At 42.5% G+C, this 21,268-nt stretch overlaps 1 protein-coding gene across 6 annotated transcripts in view; it reads right to left on the minus strand.

Annotated features, from left to right (window-relative positions):
* GNE (glucosamine (UDP-N-acetyl)-2-epimerase/N-acetylmannosamine kinase) overlaps positions 1–18,764 on the minus strand; it is a 40,579-nt gene extending 21,815 nt beyond the window's left edge. Inside the window, exons 1-2 of one of the 6 annotated variants that reach the window (XM_062018504.1) lie at positions 18,659–18,764; positions 3,753–3,961 (exon numbers count right to left, since the gene is read on the minus strand). In XM_062018504.1, coding sequence (XP_061874488.1) covers positions 3,753–3,961; positions 18,659–18,709 — 260 coding nt within the window. In that variant the 5' untranslated portion in view covers positions 18,710–18,764. Of the gene's footprint in view, positions 1–3,752; positions 3,962–6,446; positions 6,531–7,232; positions 7,298–9,844; positions 9,939–18,658 lie in introns of those variants that run through there. The other 5 variants (XM_062018508.1, XM_062018505.1, XM_062018506.1 and 2 more) reach the window with 5 other exon arrangements.
* Positions 18,765–21,268: the final 2,504 nt, after the last annotated feature.

Genomic DNA, 21,268 nt, shown 5'->3' on the forward strand with positions numbered 1-21,268 from the left:
AGTTGCTGGCCAATCACCAGTGGTGTTCCCCAGGGCTCAGTGCTGGAGCCTCTTCTGTTTAACATCTTTATCAATGATCTGGATAAGGGGATCTAATGCACCCTCAGTCATTTTGCTGATAACACGAAACAGGGCAGGTGCATAGATCTACTTGAGGACATGAAGGTTCTTCAGAGGGACATGGACATGCTGCATGGATGGGCCGAGGCCAATTAGATGAGGTTTAACAAGGCCAAGTGCTGCACTTGGGCCAAAAAAAAAACCCCAGGCAATGCTACAGGCTGGGGGGGGGGGGGGTGGGGGGAGGAAGGCTGATAGCATCCTGGCTTGTATTAGATACAGTGTGACCAGCAGGACCAGGGAAGTGATTATGTCTATGTACTTAGTGCTGGTGACACCACACCTCAAATACCGTGTCCAGTTCTGAGCCCCTCACTACAAGAAAGACATTGAGGTGCTGCAGTGAGTCCAGAGATGGGTAAAAAAGCTGGTGAAAGGTCTGGAGCACAAGTCTTACGAGGAGTGGCTGAGAGAACTGGGATTATTTAGGGTGGAGAAAAGGACACTAAGGGGAGAGATGATCACTCTCTGTAACTACCTGAAAGGAGGCTGTAGTGAGGTAGGGATCACTCTCTTCTACCAAGGAACAATTGATAGGACAAGAAGAACAGCTGCACCAGGGGAGATTTATATTGGCGATTAAGAAGAACTTTTTGACTGAGAGGGTTGCTAGACACTGGAACGGGCTGCCCAGAGAGGTGGTGGAGTCACTATTCCTGAAAATATTTTAAAGTTGTGTAGATGAGGTGCTGAGGGACATGGTTTAGTGATGGGCTTGGCAGTATTAGGTTAGTGGTTGAACTCATGATCTTAAAGGTCTTCTCCAACCAAAACAACTCTATGATTCTAAGGAGTGGACAAACAGGTCATGAAAAATCTCCAAGCAGTACCAGGGTTTAAGAAAAGTTACCACAAATCAATGAATAACAACAACATTTGTCAGATCAAATTTGCCTGAGGACTGGAGAAAGGCCAGTATCCCTCCAGTCTTCAAAAAGGGCAGGAAGGATGAGCAAGGAAACTACAGGCTGGTCAGCCTCACCTCCATCCCTGGAAAAGTGATGGAAAAACTCATGCTGAACGTTGTCATTAAACATGTGAAGGAAAAGATGGTTATCAGGGGGGGTCAACATGGACTTGCCATGGTGAAATCCTGTTTGACCAACCTGATAGCCCTCTATGGGTGCATAACCAGCTGGCTAGACGAGGGGAGAGCAGTGGATGTCATCTACCTTGACTTCAGAAAGGCTTTTGACATCTTCATCAGAAACCTCAGGCAGTGTGGCTTGGAAGAGTGGACAGTGAGGTGGATCAAGAGCTGGCTGAATGACAGAGCCCAGAGGGTGGTGATCAATGGCACAAAGTCGAGTTGGAGGCCTGTGGCCAGTGGAGTTCCACTGGGATGGATTCAGAGGCCAGTCTTGTTCAACATCTTCATTAATAATCTGGATGAGGGGACAGAGTGTACCCTCAGCAAGTTGGCTGCTGACACCAAACTGGGAGGACTGGCTGATTCCCCAGAAGGCTGTGCTGCCATTCAGTGGGATCTCGACTGGCTTGAGAGTTGGGCAGAGAGGAACCTCATGAGGTTCAACAAGGGCAAGTGCAGATTCCTGCATCTGGGAAGGAACAACCCCATGCACCAGTACAAGCTGGAGGTTGACCTGCTGGAGAGCAGCTTTGCAGAGAGAGACCTGGGAGTGCTGGTTGATAATAAACTAAACATGAGCCAGCAATGTGCCCCTGTGGCCAAGGCAGCCAGTGGCACCCTGGGATGCACCAATAAGAGTGTGGCCAGTAGGTCAAGGGAGGTTCTTCTCCCCCTATACTCTGCCCTGGTAAGGCCTCGTCTGGAGTCCTGTGTCCAGTTCTGGGCTCCTCAGCTCAAGAGGGACAGGGAGCTTCTGGAGAGAGTACAGTGCAGGGCCTCCAAGACAATCAGGGGACTGGAACATCTTTCATAGGAGGAAAGCCTGCAGGAACTGGGGCTGTTTAGTCTAGAAAAAAGGAGACTGAGGGGGGATCTTATTAATATTTACAAATATCTAAAGGGTGAGTGTCAGGAGCTGGGGCATCCCTTTTTTCTGTGTAACTAGCAACAGGACAAGAGGTAATTTGATGAAGCCAGAACACAAAAGCTTCCATTTAAATATAAGAAAAAACTATTCTACTGTGAGGGTGACAGAGCCCTGCTACAGGCTGCCCAGGGAGGGTGTGGCGTCTCCTTCCTTGGATGTGTTCAAGACCTGCCTGGACATGTTCCTATGCGACCTGATCTAAGTGAACCTGCTTCTGCAGGGGGTTTGGACTAGATGATCTGTAAAGGTCCCTTCCAACCCCTACCATTCTATGGTTCTATGAAAATCTCTATTGCTTTCTACACTACAAATAATTTGTATCAGAGAGACAGGTGTTAAATACCTTGGAATTAGAAAAGTAGTATTTCTTATTACTTTGCACATGTTTTGCAGACAGCAAAGGGTTCAGGACAACAGACAAACCAGGGCCATGTTTCTCATCTTCGGCATATGAAATGGGATTACCTTAATCAGGCAGGATTTAATACAATATGTTAACCTAGGAAGAAGTTTCATTGGTTTTTTGGGGGATTTTTTTTTGGTTCTTTTCTTAAATCAGGTTAGCTCTGCGTTGAATTCACCTTGCCATGTTATTAGATGGAAACAATGTTCAGTAAAATGCAACGAACAGAGAGGGCATTATACTGAGAACGGACAGCAGTGGAGCTTCTACAAGAAATTTTAGAGAATATAGCTTCTTCATATCCTAGCTTACAAAGTGCCAAAATTTATTGTTGAGAAGTCCAAAAAGTGTATTTATTTGAAAAACACACATTTCTAAAAGTTCGGTAATCCTGAAATGCTGCACACCTTATGCTGAAGCCTCATTTTGACTTGAAAAGTAAGTGTTTTCCTATCTACTTCACTTACCAGGCCTAGTCTGGTAAATGCAGCGTGAGTAAAACCAAACAAACCACAACCCCAGCAAGCATAAGCATGCTGTTTCTTCTGAATTTTCCCTAGCAAACATGAGAATATTCACCTGGGATGCGGGAACTCCTTCCAAAGGAAAGACTTTGGACCACAACATTCCATCCTTTCAGGCAGGTGATCTGACTGCTTACATATAGACTGTTATGGAGGAGACATTAATGTCTCCAGCCAAATATATCTGTCAGTTTTTAATTTTGTCAGAAAGAGGCAACCACCCTGTCCTTCCTCCATAATCCAGGAAGTAAGAACTAACAGTATTCTCCAGGGATGTGCAGTATGTAAGTACTTTCTCCAATAACTATGCAAAGTGGAAGAAACTTATGACTGAAGATTATTCCTTCTCTGTGAAAATTAAAAACTGTAGAACATTTTCATTTGATAATCACCAGATTCTTAGGGAACCAAGTTCCTCAGTTTCTCACATCACATAGTCTGTGATCCTGCTGAAGATCTCAATTACAGCATTTGCACAAAACTTCCTAGAATTCCAAGATGCTTTGAAAAAACCCTAAGAAATATGCAGTCTTGGAAGGAGATGCAAAATTAAATAAAATGTTTAAAAAAGCATTTAAAATTTTTGTGTCTACATTCACAATGACAGGGGTTTTGTTACCTAACATTCATAATGTTATCGCTAACACCCCAGAAGATGATTAGCACAGAAAAAAAAATTCACCTTACCCATAATCATCAATCAGGTGGGAACCAAGCACTACAACATCAAGCTCAAAAAACTGTGGTTCTGCCTTAATACCAAACATAATGGGAGCTAATTTTGAATAATCAGCACGGTTGCAAGTAGCAACACAAACACGAAGTTTGTGGTTGTTTCCATTCTTCTCCATGATTTCCTTTTGTTTCTGTTTTGAAAGATTCTTGAAATACACTTCCTGAAATAATAAGAGGTGGGAGGGAAGAGTAAGAAAAAACAAAAAAAATACCAAAAGCTTTAATAATAATCTTTATAGCAAGTAAATGGTATACTTTATGAACAGCATACACAAGTTCAGCCCACATACTAATATATCCACTGATAACAGGCAACTGGTAGCTTACAGTACCTATCATTACAGGACTTTAGAAAAAGTCAGATTATGTTTATATTTTTAGTTAAAACTCACTTAAGACCTAGATTTCTAGAAATAATATATTAAAATTTGATATAAACAATATTTAAATATTTTGAAATTCAACTGTAATGTGTTCAATGTAATGTGTTCAATAGTAAAATGTCTTTTTCCTGGTCTGGTGGAAACTGCTGTGTAAGTGGAAAAATTATTGATGCCTCAGTAAATGAAAGAAAATAATCTCATGTTCCCATACCACAGAATGGAACAAACTGCTAAAAGATATATCCAGTCACAGACTCTGTGAACAAAGAGAAAATTTTTGCCTAAGTCACTTTATGTATCTATTAAACATAATTTGGTGTTTAAGTTAAACATTAACTTTGAAAACCTTCCATACTGTTTTGCAGGCCAAAGTACATCAAGATATTCAATAATACAATATTAAGCTACAGTAGGCCAATAATTTTTGGAGATAAGTACAGATGATGATTATTATCAGGCAATTTAGAGGCTATATAAAAAAGTCCCAGGTTTCTGACAACTGAAGTGCCACAGAAACTCAGTATTTTTACAAGCAACATCAACAGTTACTGTAACAAGATGTTTTCTCTAATCTTATTTTACCTCTTACATAGTAGTCAATTAAACTGTGTAATCATTTTTAAGGTTTACATATTTTCTGTTTACCATTTTGCCTTGCTGTTTTTATTGGTTTTTTTTTTAATTTAGAAATTGGAAAAACATTTTAGAGAAACAGTCTGTTAAAAAATACAGCAATGATTCCCTCAAAATAATACGTCTGTCTTCTCCTCACAAGTCGAGGGTATCAGTCCAAATATTTGTCAGATTTTTGTTGTTCTCCCCAAAATGACTGTATTTTATGTAAGTAGCATCCTTTTGGTATGAAATATAATGATACAAAAGATTTCTACTCTAGTTTAATGGCAAATAAACTTGTTACAGGTTAATGCACAAGGATTTCTCATCTCTCACTCTCAGAAGTATCAGCCTCTCTACCGATTTTGACAGCTAGGAAAGCTCTTTCTGAGCAGCTGCTATGTAAGCATGACAATATTGACATTCAATTTCGTGGGGTTTTTTTTTTTTTGGTATTTTTTTAAAAGAAAGGTTATTGTGACATCCCACTATTACAAAGCGTACAAAATTAATATTTTTTTCCAAGATTTCCCTATTTTTAACACAAAGTGGTATAGTTTTTTTCACACTTAAAAAACCAATGTTTTGGTACAGTAGTAATGTTAGGCTAATCCCAAGTTGTCAAAAGTAAGAGACTTTTTTTGTCTCCACTTGCAAGCCAAGTCGCTCTGGAAAATTATGATTGGCAGTGATGTTTTTTTTCAAGTTAATTTCAACAACCATGATTCCTGAGACAGTAGTTTACACTAGCTTCCACAATAAAACTCAAGTGGTAAAAAGCAAAGATGACTAAGCTTGTTAGAAATGGCACTTCTCATTTAGTCAATGAAAGCAGCTATGATTATGCTAACCAACTTCAATAGAATAGATGTAGCCTGGAATTTCAGCATTTGATTAGTCATGACAAATTAAGCTGAGTTGTATGGATTCAGCCATAAAGTAATTGATATAGTTTGGTTTACATTGAGCCCCTTCATTTGAATTTACTTCAAAGTACTATGTTAATTCATTAATTACTGCTTTACATTTTCAAAGGGTCAGATGACAATTCTCCAGGCAAATTAATTATTTCCTCATACTGAAAACATCTGCAACTACATATGTATACAATGGCTGTTTTAATTTAATCTTGTCTTTTTGTTTGTCTGATACACTTAAAATACTTCAAATATATGTAAGAAATTCAGTACCTCACATTGAAAATGTAGCGGGAACACTTTGCAGGATTTTAGATACTGTATAAAGGTAGGTCAGGCGGCATGTTATCCTGTATCATGAAGTAAAACCTGAAACCAAATTACCTAGAGACACAGAACCGCTGCTTTCTTATTTCTGAATCCACCTCATTTTGGAGATGTTTCTGAGCAGAAGACACTGTCATTGCATATGTAAAATCAGTCACTAATTCAAACAAAATCACATTCAAGATATGAAGGCCACTTCTGACATCTCTGTAAGCTTGTCTTTGAAACAGCATGTTTCAAAACTAACTGTAAGTTACTATATAGTTAAAAACAAAGCTCTGACAAGACTCTTCGAGTCAGCCACTGCTTCATATATATTCTATATAAACTGAGAAGCCAAAATAAAAGGGCACAAAATAAAGAAGTGACATGAGATGATCCAAAGTCTGCTTACTCCAAGTTACCTGCCTGAGCTGCATCTGTCAGTTCTCCTCTGAAAAAGCAATTTCATTCATGCAAAGCAATATTTCAAGCAGCAGAGTATTTTTCTGTCTTCCTAGATCTTCAAGCAGTGTCTAAAATTCTAGGACTCTTCAATCCAAATCTAGAAAATACCACCTCATAAAATCATAACCTGTTAAAATAATTTCATGGTTCATAATAATTGGAGATCTACCAGAAATTAATTTACTTGACCACACATCCTGTCATAATCATAGAATGGTAGGGGTTGGAAGGGACCTCTAAAGATCATGTATTCCAACCCCCTGCTCAAGCGAGTCTGCCTAGATCAGATCACTCCGGAACACGTTTTGAAAATCTCCAGAGAAGGAGAATCCACAGCCTCCTTAGGCAGCCTGTGCCAATGCTCTGTCACCCTTAGAGTAAATAAATTCTTACTTAAGTGGAACTTTTTGTGTTCCAGCTTTTGTCTGCTAACTCTAGTCCTACCATTGGAAACTACAGAAAAAAGTGCCGCCCTATCCTCTTGACATACATCTTTGAAATAGTTCTAAGTATTAATGAGATTTCCCCTCAGCCTCCTCTCCTCCAGGCTGAACAGCACCAGTTCCTGCAGTCTTTCCTTATATGAAAGATGCTCCTGTCCCTTGATCATCTTGGTGGCCCTGCTCTGCACTCTCTCCAGTACTTCCCTGTCCCTCTTGAGCTGGGGAGCCCAGAACTGGACACAGGACTCCAGATGAGGCCACACCAGGGCAGAGTAGATGGGGAGCAGAACTTCCCTTTACCTGCTGGCCACACTCTTCTTGATGCATCGCAGGATGCCATTGGCCTTCTTGGTCCCGAGGGCACATTGCTGGCTCATGTTTAGTTTATTATCAACCAGGACTCCCAGGTCTCTCTCCGCAAAGCTGCTCTCCAGCAGGTCAACCTCCAGCTTGTACTGGTGCATGGGGTTGTTCCTTCCCAGATGCAGGAATCTGCACTTGTCCTTGTTGAACCTCATGAGATTCCTCTCTGCCCAACTCTCAAGCCAGTTGAGATCCCACTGAATAGCAGCACAGCCTTCCAGGGAATCAGCCAGTCCTCCCAGTTTGGTGACATCAGGGAACTTGCTGAGGGTACACTCTGTCCCCTCATCCAGGTCGTTGATGAAGACGTTGAACAAGACTGGCCCCAGAACCCATCCCTGTGGAACTCCACTGGCTACAGGCCGCCAACTTGACTGTCCACACAGATCAGATTTATTGACAGTTGCTATAGGCTACTATAACAGTCTCTTGAAAATATTTCAACAGCATATGAACTGACCAGAATAAAAAACAATTCATACTACTTGTGCATTTCAGCTTTTGTTACTATTCGGTTTCAGAAAACCCAAAAGCAGAATTATATTTAGTATTCCTGTAAACCTCTGTAACATAGCAGTTTCAAAATTTTGCAAGTGAGCCACATATAGACCTTGGTGCAGACAAGAGTTTTTTCTGTTGCTGTCAGTTTTAATAGGTGTTTTTCTAAGAATCAAAATATTTACCCTAGCAGAAGGACTGATAAGAATCCAATACAAGTGTTAACTAAATGGGGAAGTTTACCACTAATGAAAGCAGTTTACTCTTTTCAAGTTAAAAAACATGTGATGTATTGCTCCAATCTACTTTGAGCCTATAAATGCAAAAACAATTCTGTATTTTCAAATGGCATATAGCCAACAACTAATGACAAAGTCCCATCAACTATTAACAGTATATTTCTTCAAGTAGAACCATAACATCCTAGTTTTAAAAAATATAGTTTTAAGTTGATTACCACTATGATTTTAGAATTTATTAACAAGCGTTGTAGGCTAATAATCTAATTCAGAACTGTTGATGGAAATTCTTTTAAAAAATTACCAAGAGTTGCCTCTTAGTTTCTATATGTGTGATGATATACCGAGTTTACTCTACATAGACTTATATAGTCTGAGATCTTCCTGTTCCATGATTTACTTCTTCCACCTTGCTGGCACTACTAGTCTTAAATAGAAAGGAGTACCTGTAAAATAATGCTACATGAAGGACTACTTTAAATTGTTAATCTCTACTTGTTTTGGTCTACTGCTCTTCCATATCCCATCTTAAGACTTTTAGACTACTAATGGCTCAAGGACTTTTTAACACTAGGAATATCTGGGCCACATTTTACAGCATACAAGCAGCTACTATTTCTGTTAGCAATCTCAAGGGTATGAGACATTCCTTTATCAATGTTTCATAAGTAAATGATAGCACTTGTATATCCTACATTCATGTTTCTAAAGTGATGATTTTCCCTGCTATACTTTTCTTGACAACTATATTCTGCATATACTTGTGAGGTCATTTGATCTTTTCATTTGTGTACTATGCATACAGGTTATTCTGTTCAAACCTTTTCCAACACCATGTACCACTACGTGTACCCACACCATCCTTCTTTACCTATATAGTCATTGTTTCTATATCACCTTTATGCACACATATCTGAGGCCTGTTCCGGCAGTCCTAAGCAGGTGACCACATATTAGATAAAGTATTCTCATTGTCACCCTGCATGTTTCTTTTATCACTGTGCACATATTACCCTGTGCTGAGGTAAAAAGCCCTTCCAACCACTTCCCCCTCCAATCAGGATCATTCTCTTCTTTCTCTTCCTCCTCCATGTGTATGTCGGACCACTCCCTCAATGTCTCTCAAGTATACAGATAGATTAAATAACACAAGCACAGGGTCTGTCTTTCTGCACCTCCCTACTCCCACAAGCTGCAAAGTACCACTCTTACTGTACACCCCCAATATACACTGGCACACACCTCTACATGTAAAACCCTTCTGCCACACAACAAGGCATCGCGTCATTTCCTCTATAGGCCTACCAAATCTGTACCTGCTGCGCCAGTCCCTCAACACATCTCCAAGCACGCAGCTGCGCTTCCGTACTGTGCCTTTCCTTTCTGTGGACAGCCCGCCCTTCCCCTCTCGGCGATCTGCACGTGTACACCCGCGCTACCGCCATCCCCCCCACCGGCCTGCAAAAGCCTCACGCACCCGTGCGCAGGACGCACCCTGCATCCCGCACCACCGCCACCCCCGCTCATGTGCCCCCAGCCGCCCAAGTGCGCGCTTCCTCGGACGCTCCAAGCGTCTTGCCCCGACTCGCACAGCAGGAGCCTGGCGCGCATGCGCGCCCGCCCCCAGCCCTGAGCTGGCCGTGGCTCGCCAGACAGCCCCCGAGCCTCCTGGCGCGGCGCTTCCCTCCCGGTGACGCCCCCCGCCGCGCTGCAGATCGTGAGCCCCCGCCCAGGCCGTTCCCCGGTGCCGCGCCCGTCCTCGCCTGGCTGCACGGCCTAAGCGGCCCGGTTTCTCCGGCAGCCCATACGTACCGCCTGGGCTGGGCCAAGCCAACGCGACTCCGCTTCGCCGTCACCCCACTCCGCGGTGGCCTCAGCCTGCACCGAGGCCGCAGCAACAGTGCCCTACCCGAGCGCATCAAAAGACGAGCCGGCACCAAGGCGCCGCCCCTAGAAGGGCGGGGCGGAGCCGCCCCGTCTGCCTCCGCGCAGGGCCGGGGAGGCGCAGCCGGGCCCCACTGAGAAGCGGGATGTGTCGGATGTAACGGGCTACTGCACTGTCCCTGCGCCTGCACCAGGTCCAGGCACCATGCACCTCCTGTTGCGGGCATCTGCAGAGTGATGGGGCTGGAGCTGTGAGCGGTCGAGCTGGACAATCTCCCTAACGAAAGCCTGAGTGTGGGGCTGTTTGTGGCGGTGACTGTACAATCATGTACTGGTTTGCTTTATGGGGAACCGCATCCTCGTGGCAAGGACAGCCTCGTACTGTCGGTTTACATACGGAATAACCTGAGGCAATATGCATTAGAGAAATCCTGTTAGAACTGTTAAACGATCTTAGACCTTCAGTGATTACCATCATAATAAGATCTTTTAAAATGAGGGCCATCTTAAAACTATTAACTGAGAACTATATTACCTGTTGGAGACACTGAGCAGTTGCCTGATCTTGCAGATAATGAGGAACTATGACTTTCTATGCACTTGCCTGTCACTCATGAAGAGTTTCTGGGCATGGTGTAGAATCCTATGACTTTGGTGTCAATTTGTCAAAGAATGTCTGCATTTCAAATTGTGTTGACTTTACTGGCTGTTAAACAGCTGTTACACCAGCTGTCAAGTATTGATCATCTTTGCATTTCAGCTGAGATGTGTCTTGTTTTGTCACACCAGATGTGTTTTGAGGTCAAGGCATCAATAATCACAACAGCAAGCTCTACCCACTTTTTTCCTCTGGAAGCACCTAAATCAAACATTTTGGTAGCTGATGTCACATAATCCTAGTAAAATGAGAATTCTTCACCCATTTTTCTCACTGATAGATGTCATATTTGTGTGGCTGAAACCTGACAGTCTAATGTGGTAGGGCCTTCCAACTGATAACCTGTCTGACATTCACCTGCATGCTGACATAATTTTTCAGTCCAAATTGCATCTTTGTTCATATGTGTAATATCTGAGGCGTTTCAAATCCCTTCTGCTTTTGTGCTTTACTTCTCAGAAAAATTAGCCGTAATAGTGACTCCTGTGGCTGACAAAAGACAAGAGATGCAAGGAATGGGAATGGTTGCGTTCCTTTACCAGGGAGAAAAAGTTGACTTTTCCAGCCATGATGAATATTTGTTTAGAAGGGCTTTGGGGAATAAATACTGAAATCTTCAACTAAAAAGAAAGATCTTAAATAGGAAGCATGGCAGTGTACTTAAAAAGTAAAGTAAAAAACTTTTAAGACTTGCCTTTGGGATAAATTCATTTGACTGTCTCTCAAGAGGCAGACAACATATTTTATTCAAAAAGTCTCAGACAGCTGTTGTCCAATGAGTCATATGGCTCCTCAAAGCCTCAGTGTTTTGAGAATATTGTAGCACACCCACTTCTCAAATTACGAGGAATCTTAAATGGGGACCAGAGGTCATAATAGCAACTGGTAGGCACCTTAGGTTCTGTTCATGTCCCACTTCACTGCATTGCTAGATTGTCTTTCTCATATTGCACATTGCATTATAACTTAGAATTATCCCCTGTAAATGCTTTTGAGTTCCGACAATCTCACCAGTGTATCTACAGTAGGTTTCACTGAAATGAAATGCTGAGGAGTCTGAATCATATTGATCATGAAGTATGAACATACTTAGAAATTCTGAATTATTCAAATACTTACGCAACTAGAAGCAACTGCATTAAGAGTTAATTATTCTTACAACAGCATCAATGCATTTCTTGGTGTGTTTTTCCAGAAATGTTCTAATAGTGTTTCTGAATCTTGCAACATAAGCTGCAGAAGAAGGGGGAAAAGTTTATGCTCCTTTTGGTTATTTCTTCCCCCTAGATCTCACATATTATATAAATAACATGAAATTATCTTGTGTTATTGACAGAGCCCTGCCCCAAGTCTCTGCACCAGAGACAAATGCTATCCAGATAGATTGGAGGAGAAGCCTTAGTCCATAACCTGCCTGTTCCAGTCAGCTTTACTGTTTATTGCACAAAATCTCTAATGACACCATGAAGATGGCCTCCCCTGGGCTCATCAGAGAAGTAGGACCTCAGTGTTTACATTAATTCATTGTCCCCCTGCTCATTGAAAAGCTATGCAGACAAGCTAACAGTCCTACAGGGACTAAACGGACATTAATACCAAAGTGCTGAGAAATGCTGGATATGAAGAGCTTGCTTCTCTCTAGAAAAGTCATGCTGCTTAAGGTTTGAACAGAAAGACGATCTCGTTTGTTTGGCAGCTGTCTCAAAGATCAGAATCTTTGGAAACCTATCCTGAAAAAGGTGAAAGGGGTTAAACTGGTCTGACACGGGATCTGTCAGTATATGACTATGTCCAAGAGATGGAGAATGTGGACAGAATCAGTAGCCCTATGATCTTCCACACTGCAGCTAAGCACTGTATTACTTATTCCCTCCTGAAAGCAAAGGAATATGTCTTTTCAAATTAACATCTACACGAGACTGAGCTTTAATTACTTCCTTCCATAACTATTCATTTAAGTTCATTTTTTTAATGTCAAGACCAGCTGCTGAGTGTAAGAAAGTGTAAACTTAGACTGAGATTTTCAAAAGTAACTAAAAGCAGCTGTCCAGGCCAATTCTGTACTGTCCAGCCTAAAACACCTGAAAGCAGCTTGAATTTTAAAGGTAAGGGTCATAGTGTTTTCAGAAAAGCAGGCCCTTCTGACGCAGCCAAACTAATAACTTCTAAGATTTTGGTATAGCAGTGCTCAGCTGCTGTGAATGCACACCATTGTAAATATCCCTTGTAGGAACAGACCAAGCAACACATACTCCTTTATATAAGGAAAATACAAACAGATACACACTGCAGGGAAAGCATATCAAGTCATTACCTTACAGCATTTGTACTTCTCAGTTAAAACTACCAGTGACTGAAGACAAGCACTGCAGTGGTTGGGCCATCAGCTGGGGTTGGGATTTGCAGCTTATATATGATGTTTTAGAGAAAGAGAAGTGGAAGATAAGACAAAGACATTCATGTTTGCAAAGGGAAATTTGGGAATTTATTGTCTCCTCACCACAACATAGGACTCTCACATATTTGCTCATTAACAGAAAAAGAGGACCTGCATATAGATTAGATTGTTAGGCACAGAATTCCAAGCCAAGGAAGAGAGATGTGAAACTCTCTTTCCTGTGTTGGGGAGGATATGTGTCCCAATGAAACTGATGAAGTGAGCTGTCTTATGAAGAGTGGCTGAAGGAACTGGGATTGTTTAGCCTGGAGAAAAGGAGGCTGAAGGAAGACCTTGCTCTCTATAACTTCCCAAAAGAAGGTTGTAGTGAGGTGAATCTCTTCTTCCAAGTAACACATGATAGGATGAGAACAAAAGGCCTCAAGTTGTGCCAGGTGAGATTTAGATTCAATATTAGGAAAAAAAAAAAATCACTGAAAGAGTTTTCAAGCACTGGAACAGGCTGCCCAGGGAAGTGTTAAAGTGTTTAGGGATGCAGTTTAGTGGTCAACTTCTAGCAACATGACGAGGGGTAATGGGATGAAGCTGGAACATAAAAAGTTCCATTTAAATATAAGAAAAAACTATTTCACTGTGAGGGTGACGGAGCAGTGGCACAGGCTGCCCAGAGGGGTTGTGGAACCTCCTTCCTTGGAGGTCTTCAAGACCCATCTGGAGATGCTGCTATGCAACCTGATCTAGGTTGTCCTGCTTCTGCAGTGGGGTTGGACTAGATGATCTGTAGAGGTCCCTTCCAAGCCCTAACATTCTATGATTCTATGATCGTAAGGGTCTTTTCCAACCTAATGATTCTATGGTTCTATGTTAAAATGAGGTGCATCAAAACCCCAGGTAACCAACACAGTTGTGAATCTCATTGAAATAACTACGAATTAGCTAAAAAATATCACAGGATTTTCTTTAGAGCTGCCAGTGGTCTATAACAGATTAACAGCATCTTCTTTCTTGCGGGAAAGATGGCATATGCTGATGCCTAGTGTACTATGATAGAATTGCATTTGCCTATATCCTATAAAATTTGAGACAAATTTCCAGTAGGTAGCTAGAGTTGTAGGATGCAATACAGACACTGTATGAACAGTAACTCCTTTGCTAGAGGATTCCTTGGTCAGGGGTGGAGGGGGTGAGATAGTATCCATGCAAAGCACTAGAATAAGTACTGGAAACCTCAACAGGACTTTTTTCCCCATTCGTTCAATCTCTAACAACTTGAGCCTTTACTATAATTTCAGCTCAAAAAGCCCACAATACTTTTCTTTCCCACTCCTGCTCTTTAAAAATGAAATAATAGAACTAGTCCACCTTTATCTGTCATCATGTGATTGACTCTGCATTTATTATCTCTTTTATGCTTTAAAAGGGCCTGTTTTCTTTAATTGGGTTAAAAACTTTTAAGGCTATGGTTTGTCTTGTTTCTTCTGGAGCTCCACTCTTGCTCAGTCCTGCTGAAACAAACATGATTGCTACTGCTGATTGTTGACACACAGCAAACATCTACTGGTGAATATGACACTGTTAGAATCATAGAATCATTTCAGCTGGAAGAGACCTTTAAGATCATCGAGTCCTGCCTTTGTCCTAGCCCTATCAACCACTAGACCATTTCCCTAAGTGCAACATCCAACTGTCTCTTAAAACACTTCCAGGGACAGTGACTCCACCACCTCACTGGGCAGCCCATTCCAATGCCTGACATCCCTTTCAGTAAAGAAATTCCTCCTAATATCCAGCCTGAACCTCCCCTGGTGCAACTTAAGGCAGTTTCCTCTCATTCTACTGCTTGTTACCAGGGAAAACAGACTGACCTCCTCCTCACTACAACTTTCTTTCAGGTAGTTGTAGAGAGCCATAAGGTACCTCCAAGCCTTCTTTTCTCCAGACTAAACAGCCCCAGATCCCTCAACCATTCTTCATATGAGACATGCTCCAAATCCTTTACTAGCTTGCTAGCCCAACTCTGGATCCACTCCAGCACCCGTATCAGGAACAGTGTTGTCAGCAGAAATAGGGAGGTGGTCATTCCCCTGTACTTGGCTTTGGTGAGGCTACACCTCAAATACTGTGTCCACTTTTGGGCCCCTCTCTACAAGGACATTGAAGTGCTATCCAAACCCCTTGATCACCTGTTACATCATCAATTTGGGGCATGTTCAAACAGGAATGAACAAAGTACATACTCAGAGTATTTGGACAAAAGCCAGCTAGGAATGAACTTGTTCGGAAGTTGTCATCAGTAAGTAAGAACAGTGGGTAAACTCAAATACCACATTCCACTTTCTGCTACAGGTGGAAGTTGTTACACATACCTGGTCAAGGAAATCATGCAGAACAAACAGCCAATCTGTATGCAGAAGGCTCCTCTGAAAGACCAGAAAGCAAGTTCCATTAAGCTTTCTCAGATCTGGTCACTTTGGACTTTTATCACAGCAATAAGTTGTACATATTCCTTTAAAGAGGCAAGTTTGCAAGACTGAGCTTGATTCTCTTTCTAGCTTTCAGAGGAAGCTAAACATGTCATTCCTACTGTATTAACACTTTTAAAGACAGAAAATACTAAAATTATAGGTAGTGCTAGGGTTCTAATCTTGTGTTCTGCTCTGCACCATGCAGTGCTCTGCCCTCCTTCTAATCTCCAGTTCAGTGTGTGCAAAGAGATTACAGGTGAATTGTGTTGTCTGTCCAGAGAGGAGCAGCTGTGCATGTGATTACCTGGAGGCTTGTAAACGTTAACAAAGATGCAAGAGCTGTGCTCTCTTTGAGTAGGAAGTCCAACAAGCTATAAGCCAAGGAAAAAGGAGGAGGAGCCAGAAGCCATCACCTAGTGATAAGACTGCCTAATTTTTCCACTTAGAATGTACATGCATTGTGGAAAAGAAAGTTAAATGGCTGGCAGTAGGGAGGAATACTGCATCAAACTCTGTCCTCTTGTCACCACTAATAAAAATGTCACGCCTTACAAACAGGTCTAGAGGTTCCTATCTGCTCTTCTTGTCCAACTAGTATCTGTTTTTTAACATCTTTCTCATCACTTCTGAGGCTCTATGGCATTCTACTTGCATGCAGCTGTGTTTTCAATGTGACTGATGATGACAAAAATTTGAAATATTATGTTTTCACTGTTAAATCCTAATTTATAATTTTAATAGGTAATAATGCTACTAAATAATTACCAAAAAGAATATGTTAAGCCAAGGTCTAATGTCAGGACTAAAGAATGATATCAGTAAACATGTATTTATACCTTTTTTCAAGATTTAAAAACCCTTCATTTTGTGTGTAGTTTGTAGACTTTGGCTATTAATTGCATTAAGACAAAAAAAATGTAATGAAAGAAGACAATGTTTTTGTAAAGTACAAAGTATGTAGTTAGTTTACAGGTTCAAAGACATGAGGAAATTTTGAGAGACGAAAGACATAAAATGAGAAGTGTAGCAGTTATAAAACACCAACATTGTGAAGCAATGTATTTTGTATTTTCTCATACAAAGTTCTATAATCTATCTCAAACTTTTACAATGAAATTAAACAAAAAAGCATCCAATTTGAACATGATTTTCTCAAGGACATTTTGTATTTTAAAAGCTAAGTATTTAGAGTGAAAATCATTATGATTGGCTTTAGATACATGAAATCATGATGATTTATGGAAAAGATTACAGAGATCCTTGACTCTGCCCTAGTCTCAGTTTTACATAAATTATAAAAAAATCCCTTTCCCCAAGCAGCACAGTGCTGATGGGAATCCAGTTTCCTTAATTTCCCCTAGAGTGGGCTGCCAGCCCTCTTATTAGCTAAGGTTATCGAGCTGCAGGTAGACTTGTTAAGTATGGTATGCAAAAGAGGCAATGCAGCTGAGATGAGAAATCTGGAAGAAGAGCGCTCCCAAGTGAAAATATCCATTTAGTTTTTGTGTCCTAATGTTTTAATTTAAAACCCTAGGAGACATATAAATGTTCTATGGTTTCTTTCAGTGCTCCTGATTTCCTTAATATGAATGGGAAGCTTTGTTACTTTTCACTGCTGTCTCTAAGTTGGTTTATTCTTTATCATGTGATGTACTCACACTGTGGTGTCACATTTGGACTTAGAGCACCAAACACTGCTACAAGAGGGCAAAAAAGTCAATTTCTCACTTAAAAACAATAGACACATTTTCAGTACTTGTTGAAAATCCATTTTTTTAAAGCCTAAATCTGAGTCCTAGATAGATGCCTTCATTGGAGAGTATCCAAGGTGATGATATTCAGGGAGACCTGGAGCTAAATCTGAAGTCAAAGCTGGCTGGGAGGCAAGAGGATATGTAAAGAAATACTTCAGAGAAAGACATTTCCAGCTGAAGTGGTAAGACATTCAGATTCAAATGGAATAAAGTTTCCTTGCATAATAGGCACACACCTCTTGTTTTGTATTTTGTCAGATGTTACCTCTGATGCCTATTCCACACCCTTCCTGTAGGCACAGCGGACAGCTGACAGGCAGCCAGAAAACCGGCTCTACTCATAGCCAAGTGAACAGCTTCGGGCAACAGCATCAGCAAAAGTACTTCCTGCACTAAGTGTGCTGGCCAAAGGGCAAGGAATTAGGACCATCCCTGGGAGAGGGGCGGGGTGGGTAGGATGTGCCTGTCTAGCTCTTTAATGCTCTCTTCAGTGCCACCTTCCCAAACTGTCTGGACTTGCTATCCTCCTCGCTATGCCTCTCTTTTGTCTTCCCCTTAATGTTGCATTCACTTCAGTCATTTGCTGAATGCCTTCTGAGAAAACCTATGTAAAAAATTACCCCCCCCGAGCTAAAGTCCCTAATTACCATGAATGCATTCATGTCTCTTCTCTCAGCCTGCTTGTATGTGAATCCTTTGAGACCTCATGCCTTTCTCACGCCTTCCCACTTCAGCCTGTATAACTCCCAGCATTCACTGGGCCTATCCTCCTTGTCACTGGTATATCAGCAAAGTAAAATTGATGAATAATCCTAAAACCTTGCCAAGACCACTCTTCAGGTAGTACCTCAACATGGATGAGTCCAACCCTAATCCATCTCATTCCAAATAACAGACAAGGAGGTCACAGTGACAAAGAACAGAATGCTGGCTTTGGGAACCTCACCAGCTCCCCATAGTGTGCTGCAGACTGAATAACGAAAAGAGAGCCTGGGGAGAATAGGCATAAATGGGCAACCATTTTTCTCTCTGGAGAACTTCTCAGTATCCATCGTATTATCCGGCACGGCCGCAAACCCCACGTGCCGGATGGAGAAACGGCGGTTCCGAGACTGGTCCCGCGTTGTCCCTGGAGGCGGCACCTGCCGTGACATCCTCGTCGGGCGGGCGAGAAAACTTCCTCCCTCCCTCCATACGCTGGGTACCAACTTGCACTACCCCGCAGGACTGCCCTGGCCCGTACCTTCAGCAGGCTGGGGCTCAGCGGAGCGCTGTCTGCCTCGAGGAGGGCGCGGACCGCCCGGCCGACCCCGCCGCTCCAGCTCGCTCGCCTGCCCGCCTGGGTGAGGGCGCTGACAAAGGGCGGCTCCCCAGCCGCGGCCACTCTCACAGGCGGCCCCCTGCCCGCACCGCCGTGCCCTACCCTGTCAGGACCCCCGCCGGCGAAGAGCGAAAACACTGACTTACGTGGGGGCCGCGGGCGAGCGGTTCCCGGCACTGCGGCGCGTTGGTCCCCATGGCAGCTAGCGGGGCCCCGACGCCGAGACGCTTCCCGTGCCCGTCTGCCACAACCGCTGCCCAGCCGCGGCCGCCGGGGGAGCTGCACCCGGGGCCGAGACCACGCCGACACCGCCCCGCGCCGCAAGCACCGCCTCCGTCCGTTGGCGTGCGTTGGCCGCAGGTGGAAGGGACCAGGCGGCGGTGGAAGGTGACGGGGGGGGCTCCGACCGGCTGCTTCTCGGTGGTCTGGGACGAGCCTGCGACGCATCGCCGCGGGGGTCGTCAGGGCATGCCGCGAGCACTACATGTTGCAAAGGCCGAACCTGTATCTCTGCAGGGCAGTGTAGGACACAGTGGTCTTTACTTAGGATGCCCCAGTTATTGGATAGTATTTCCAGCTGGTCTGCTCCGGTCTCTTCGGGCGTGATTTCCCTATTAGCTGCCACCAGTGCTCCTACAACAGTTAGGAGATGCAGGCAACCTTACTGCTGCTAAGCCTACTCTGGATATTATCTGCTAGTTTCAATGGCACGTTATGTTTTTAACGTTGCCGAGGCTACCCAGATCTCTCAGAAGGTCTGCAGGAAACTGCAGGAAACTGCAGCTGTCTTAAGGCAACTGAGCGTGGGAGGCATGTATGTCACCTGTATCAAGCAAGTCTTCCAAGAACAAGTCTGGAAGATGGCAGCAGTTGGAACTTAAGAATTCCAGTTCCAGCTTCTTACCTTCACATACACCATTTAAAGGCTGTATTTTGTTGTGGTTTGTTTACAGCTCTATGGTCTGGACTTTTCAGCTTCTAGGGCCTGCATGCTTGCTGAATATGAAGAGACCCCTGCAGTCACTCTTCTCACAGGAGATCTCGAGCTGCTGCAGGCATCTGCCTGACTTTCAGGGTCATCTTGGGGTACTTGCAGTTCTTTCCTGTCTTTTGATTTCTGATATGTGGGCCTTAGTGTTTGCAGAAAAATTGTCTTCAGCCATTCTGTTGTTTTCTGCTTGTATTTTTTGAAACATGCACATTCAACCTAACACAGAAATTTATAGCAGAAGAACTCTAGTAAGCAGAGTAGTGTACAGCACCTGTAGATTTTACTGTTTGGCACTTCCTTTGTGACCAAATTTATGCCTCTACATAAGCAATTCAAAAGTAGTGGCCGTAACTATTGCTGAGAGATTTTTTTAAACTTGGGAGCAATGTGCTGTGCTGCTGTCTGTTTTAATTCACCCCTTTATAGCCATGGCAGTTTGTAATTTTTTTGCATTGTGTTAGCACAGCGTGTTTCTAGCTGCTTATTTTATCCTATTATATATCTACAAGGCATACCACTAAATAAATAATCAGAAGAAAAGACAGAACAACAAAGCAGCAACAAAAGACTTAAAAAAAGTAGGCACTTGTAGCATCAGAGAACAAGTGGGTACTATGTTAGTTTACTATGAAGTGTATATTGCACTGTTTTCCGTTATCCACATGCTTACATATCTGTGTGATTTTTCTTTCATAGTGTATTTTAACTGTGAGTTCTTTTGCTGTTCATTTCTTTGCGTTGTCTTATAAAAATATCTTAGTTTTTCTGTCTGCCATCTGAACTGAAACTACCATGTTACACTCTATTCTACTGGTGACATCCACCACACATGTGTTTGCAGCTCTTACTGTTTCTCAGCACTGAAACATTTGATTAACTGATATTTTTCTTCCAGAGCTTCATTATTCATATCTATATGCTTCTCCAAATCTCACTGATCATTTGGTTGGCATGGGACCTTTACTTCCTGCACTCACAATCTGCTTCCTCCATTTTGCTTTGACACTAATTTAAGTTCATTTATTTAACTCAGTTGTTCCTTTAGTACTGTATTATGTAGCATTGTGGAAAATTTAAGTCTGCCAGAGACTCTTTCTGCTGGGCCACTTCCATGTTAGTTTGGTCTGAAAACTAACCAAATGCCATCAGATAAGGGAGCACACTTGAGTGCTTGTAGGGACAGTAAAGTGTTCTTGATCTAGTCCTTGTTGTGATTCTTGTGCCATATGACTTGTACTGGTAGTTTCCCCAGTGTTCAACATGACCACAGGCTTTGAATGTGCAGTGAAGAACTCCCGAGGTCTTTGAGGCTCTGCACCAAAGTAGTATGAACAGTTCAGTGTAATATGCCTTTGTCTTGGCTTCCCTAGCTGAAAGATTTGCTGTTACTCTTAGACAGGCTCTATGGACTTAACTGTATAGTTGTGGCAATGTGTAAGTGTAAGGCTGGTGGCTGCAAAATGTGAACTTTTGACAAGGTTTTTGCCTTGGCCCAGGTAATTTCTCTCCTATGTCCACCACTCCTCCTTTTCTCAAATGACAAATATAGGAGAGGGTTGTATTCTCCCTAATCTTGACTGGGCTTGCGAGTCACCTAAATATGCTCAAGTTAATTGAGTGCCTACCTTCTCACACAAAAACAGACCTTCACATGCCAAAAGGCCTTGTCTTCTGGCCTCTGCTTTAGTGAATAAGTCTTGGTAAATTTTTTTAAAAATCAATTTGACAGGTTTTAATTCTTCACACTCTTTCTTCTATTTGATTA

This window comes from Colius striatus, chromosome Z, assembly GCF_028858725.1.
Source record: "Colius striatus isolate bColStr4 chromosome Z, bColStr4.1.hap1, whole genome shotgun sequence".
NCBI lineage: Eukaryota > Metazoa > Chordata > Aves > Coliiformes > Coliidae > Colius > Colius striatus.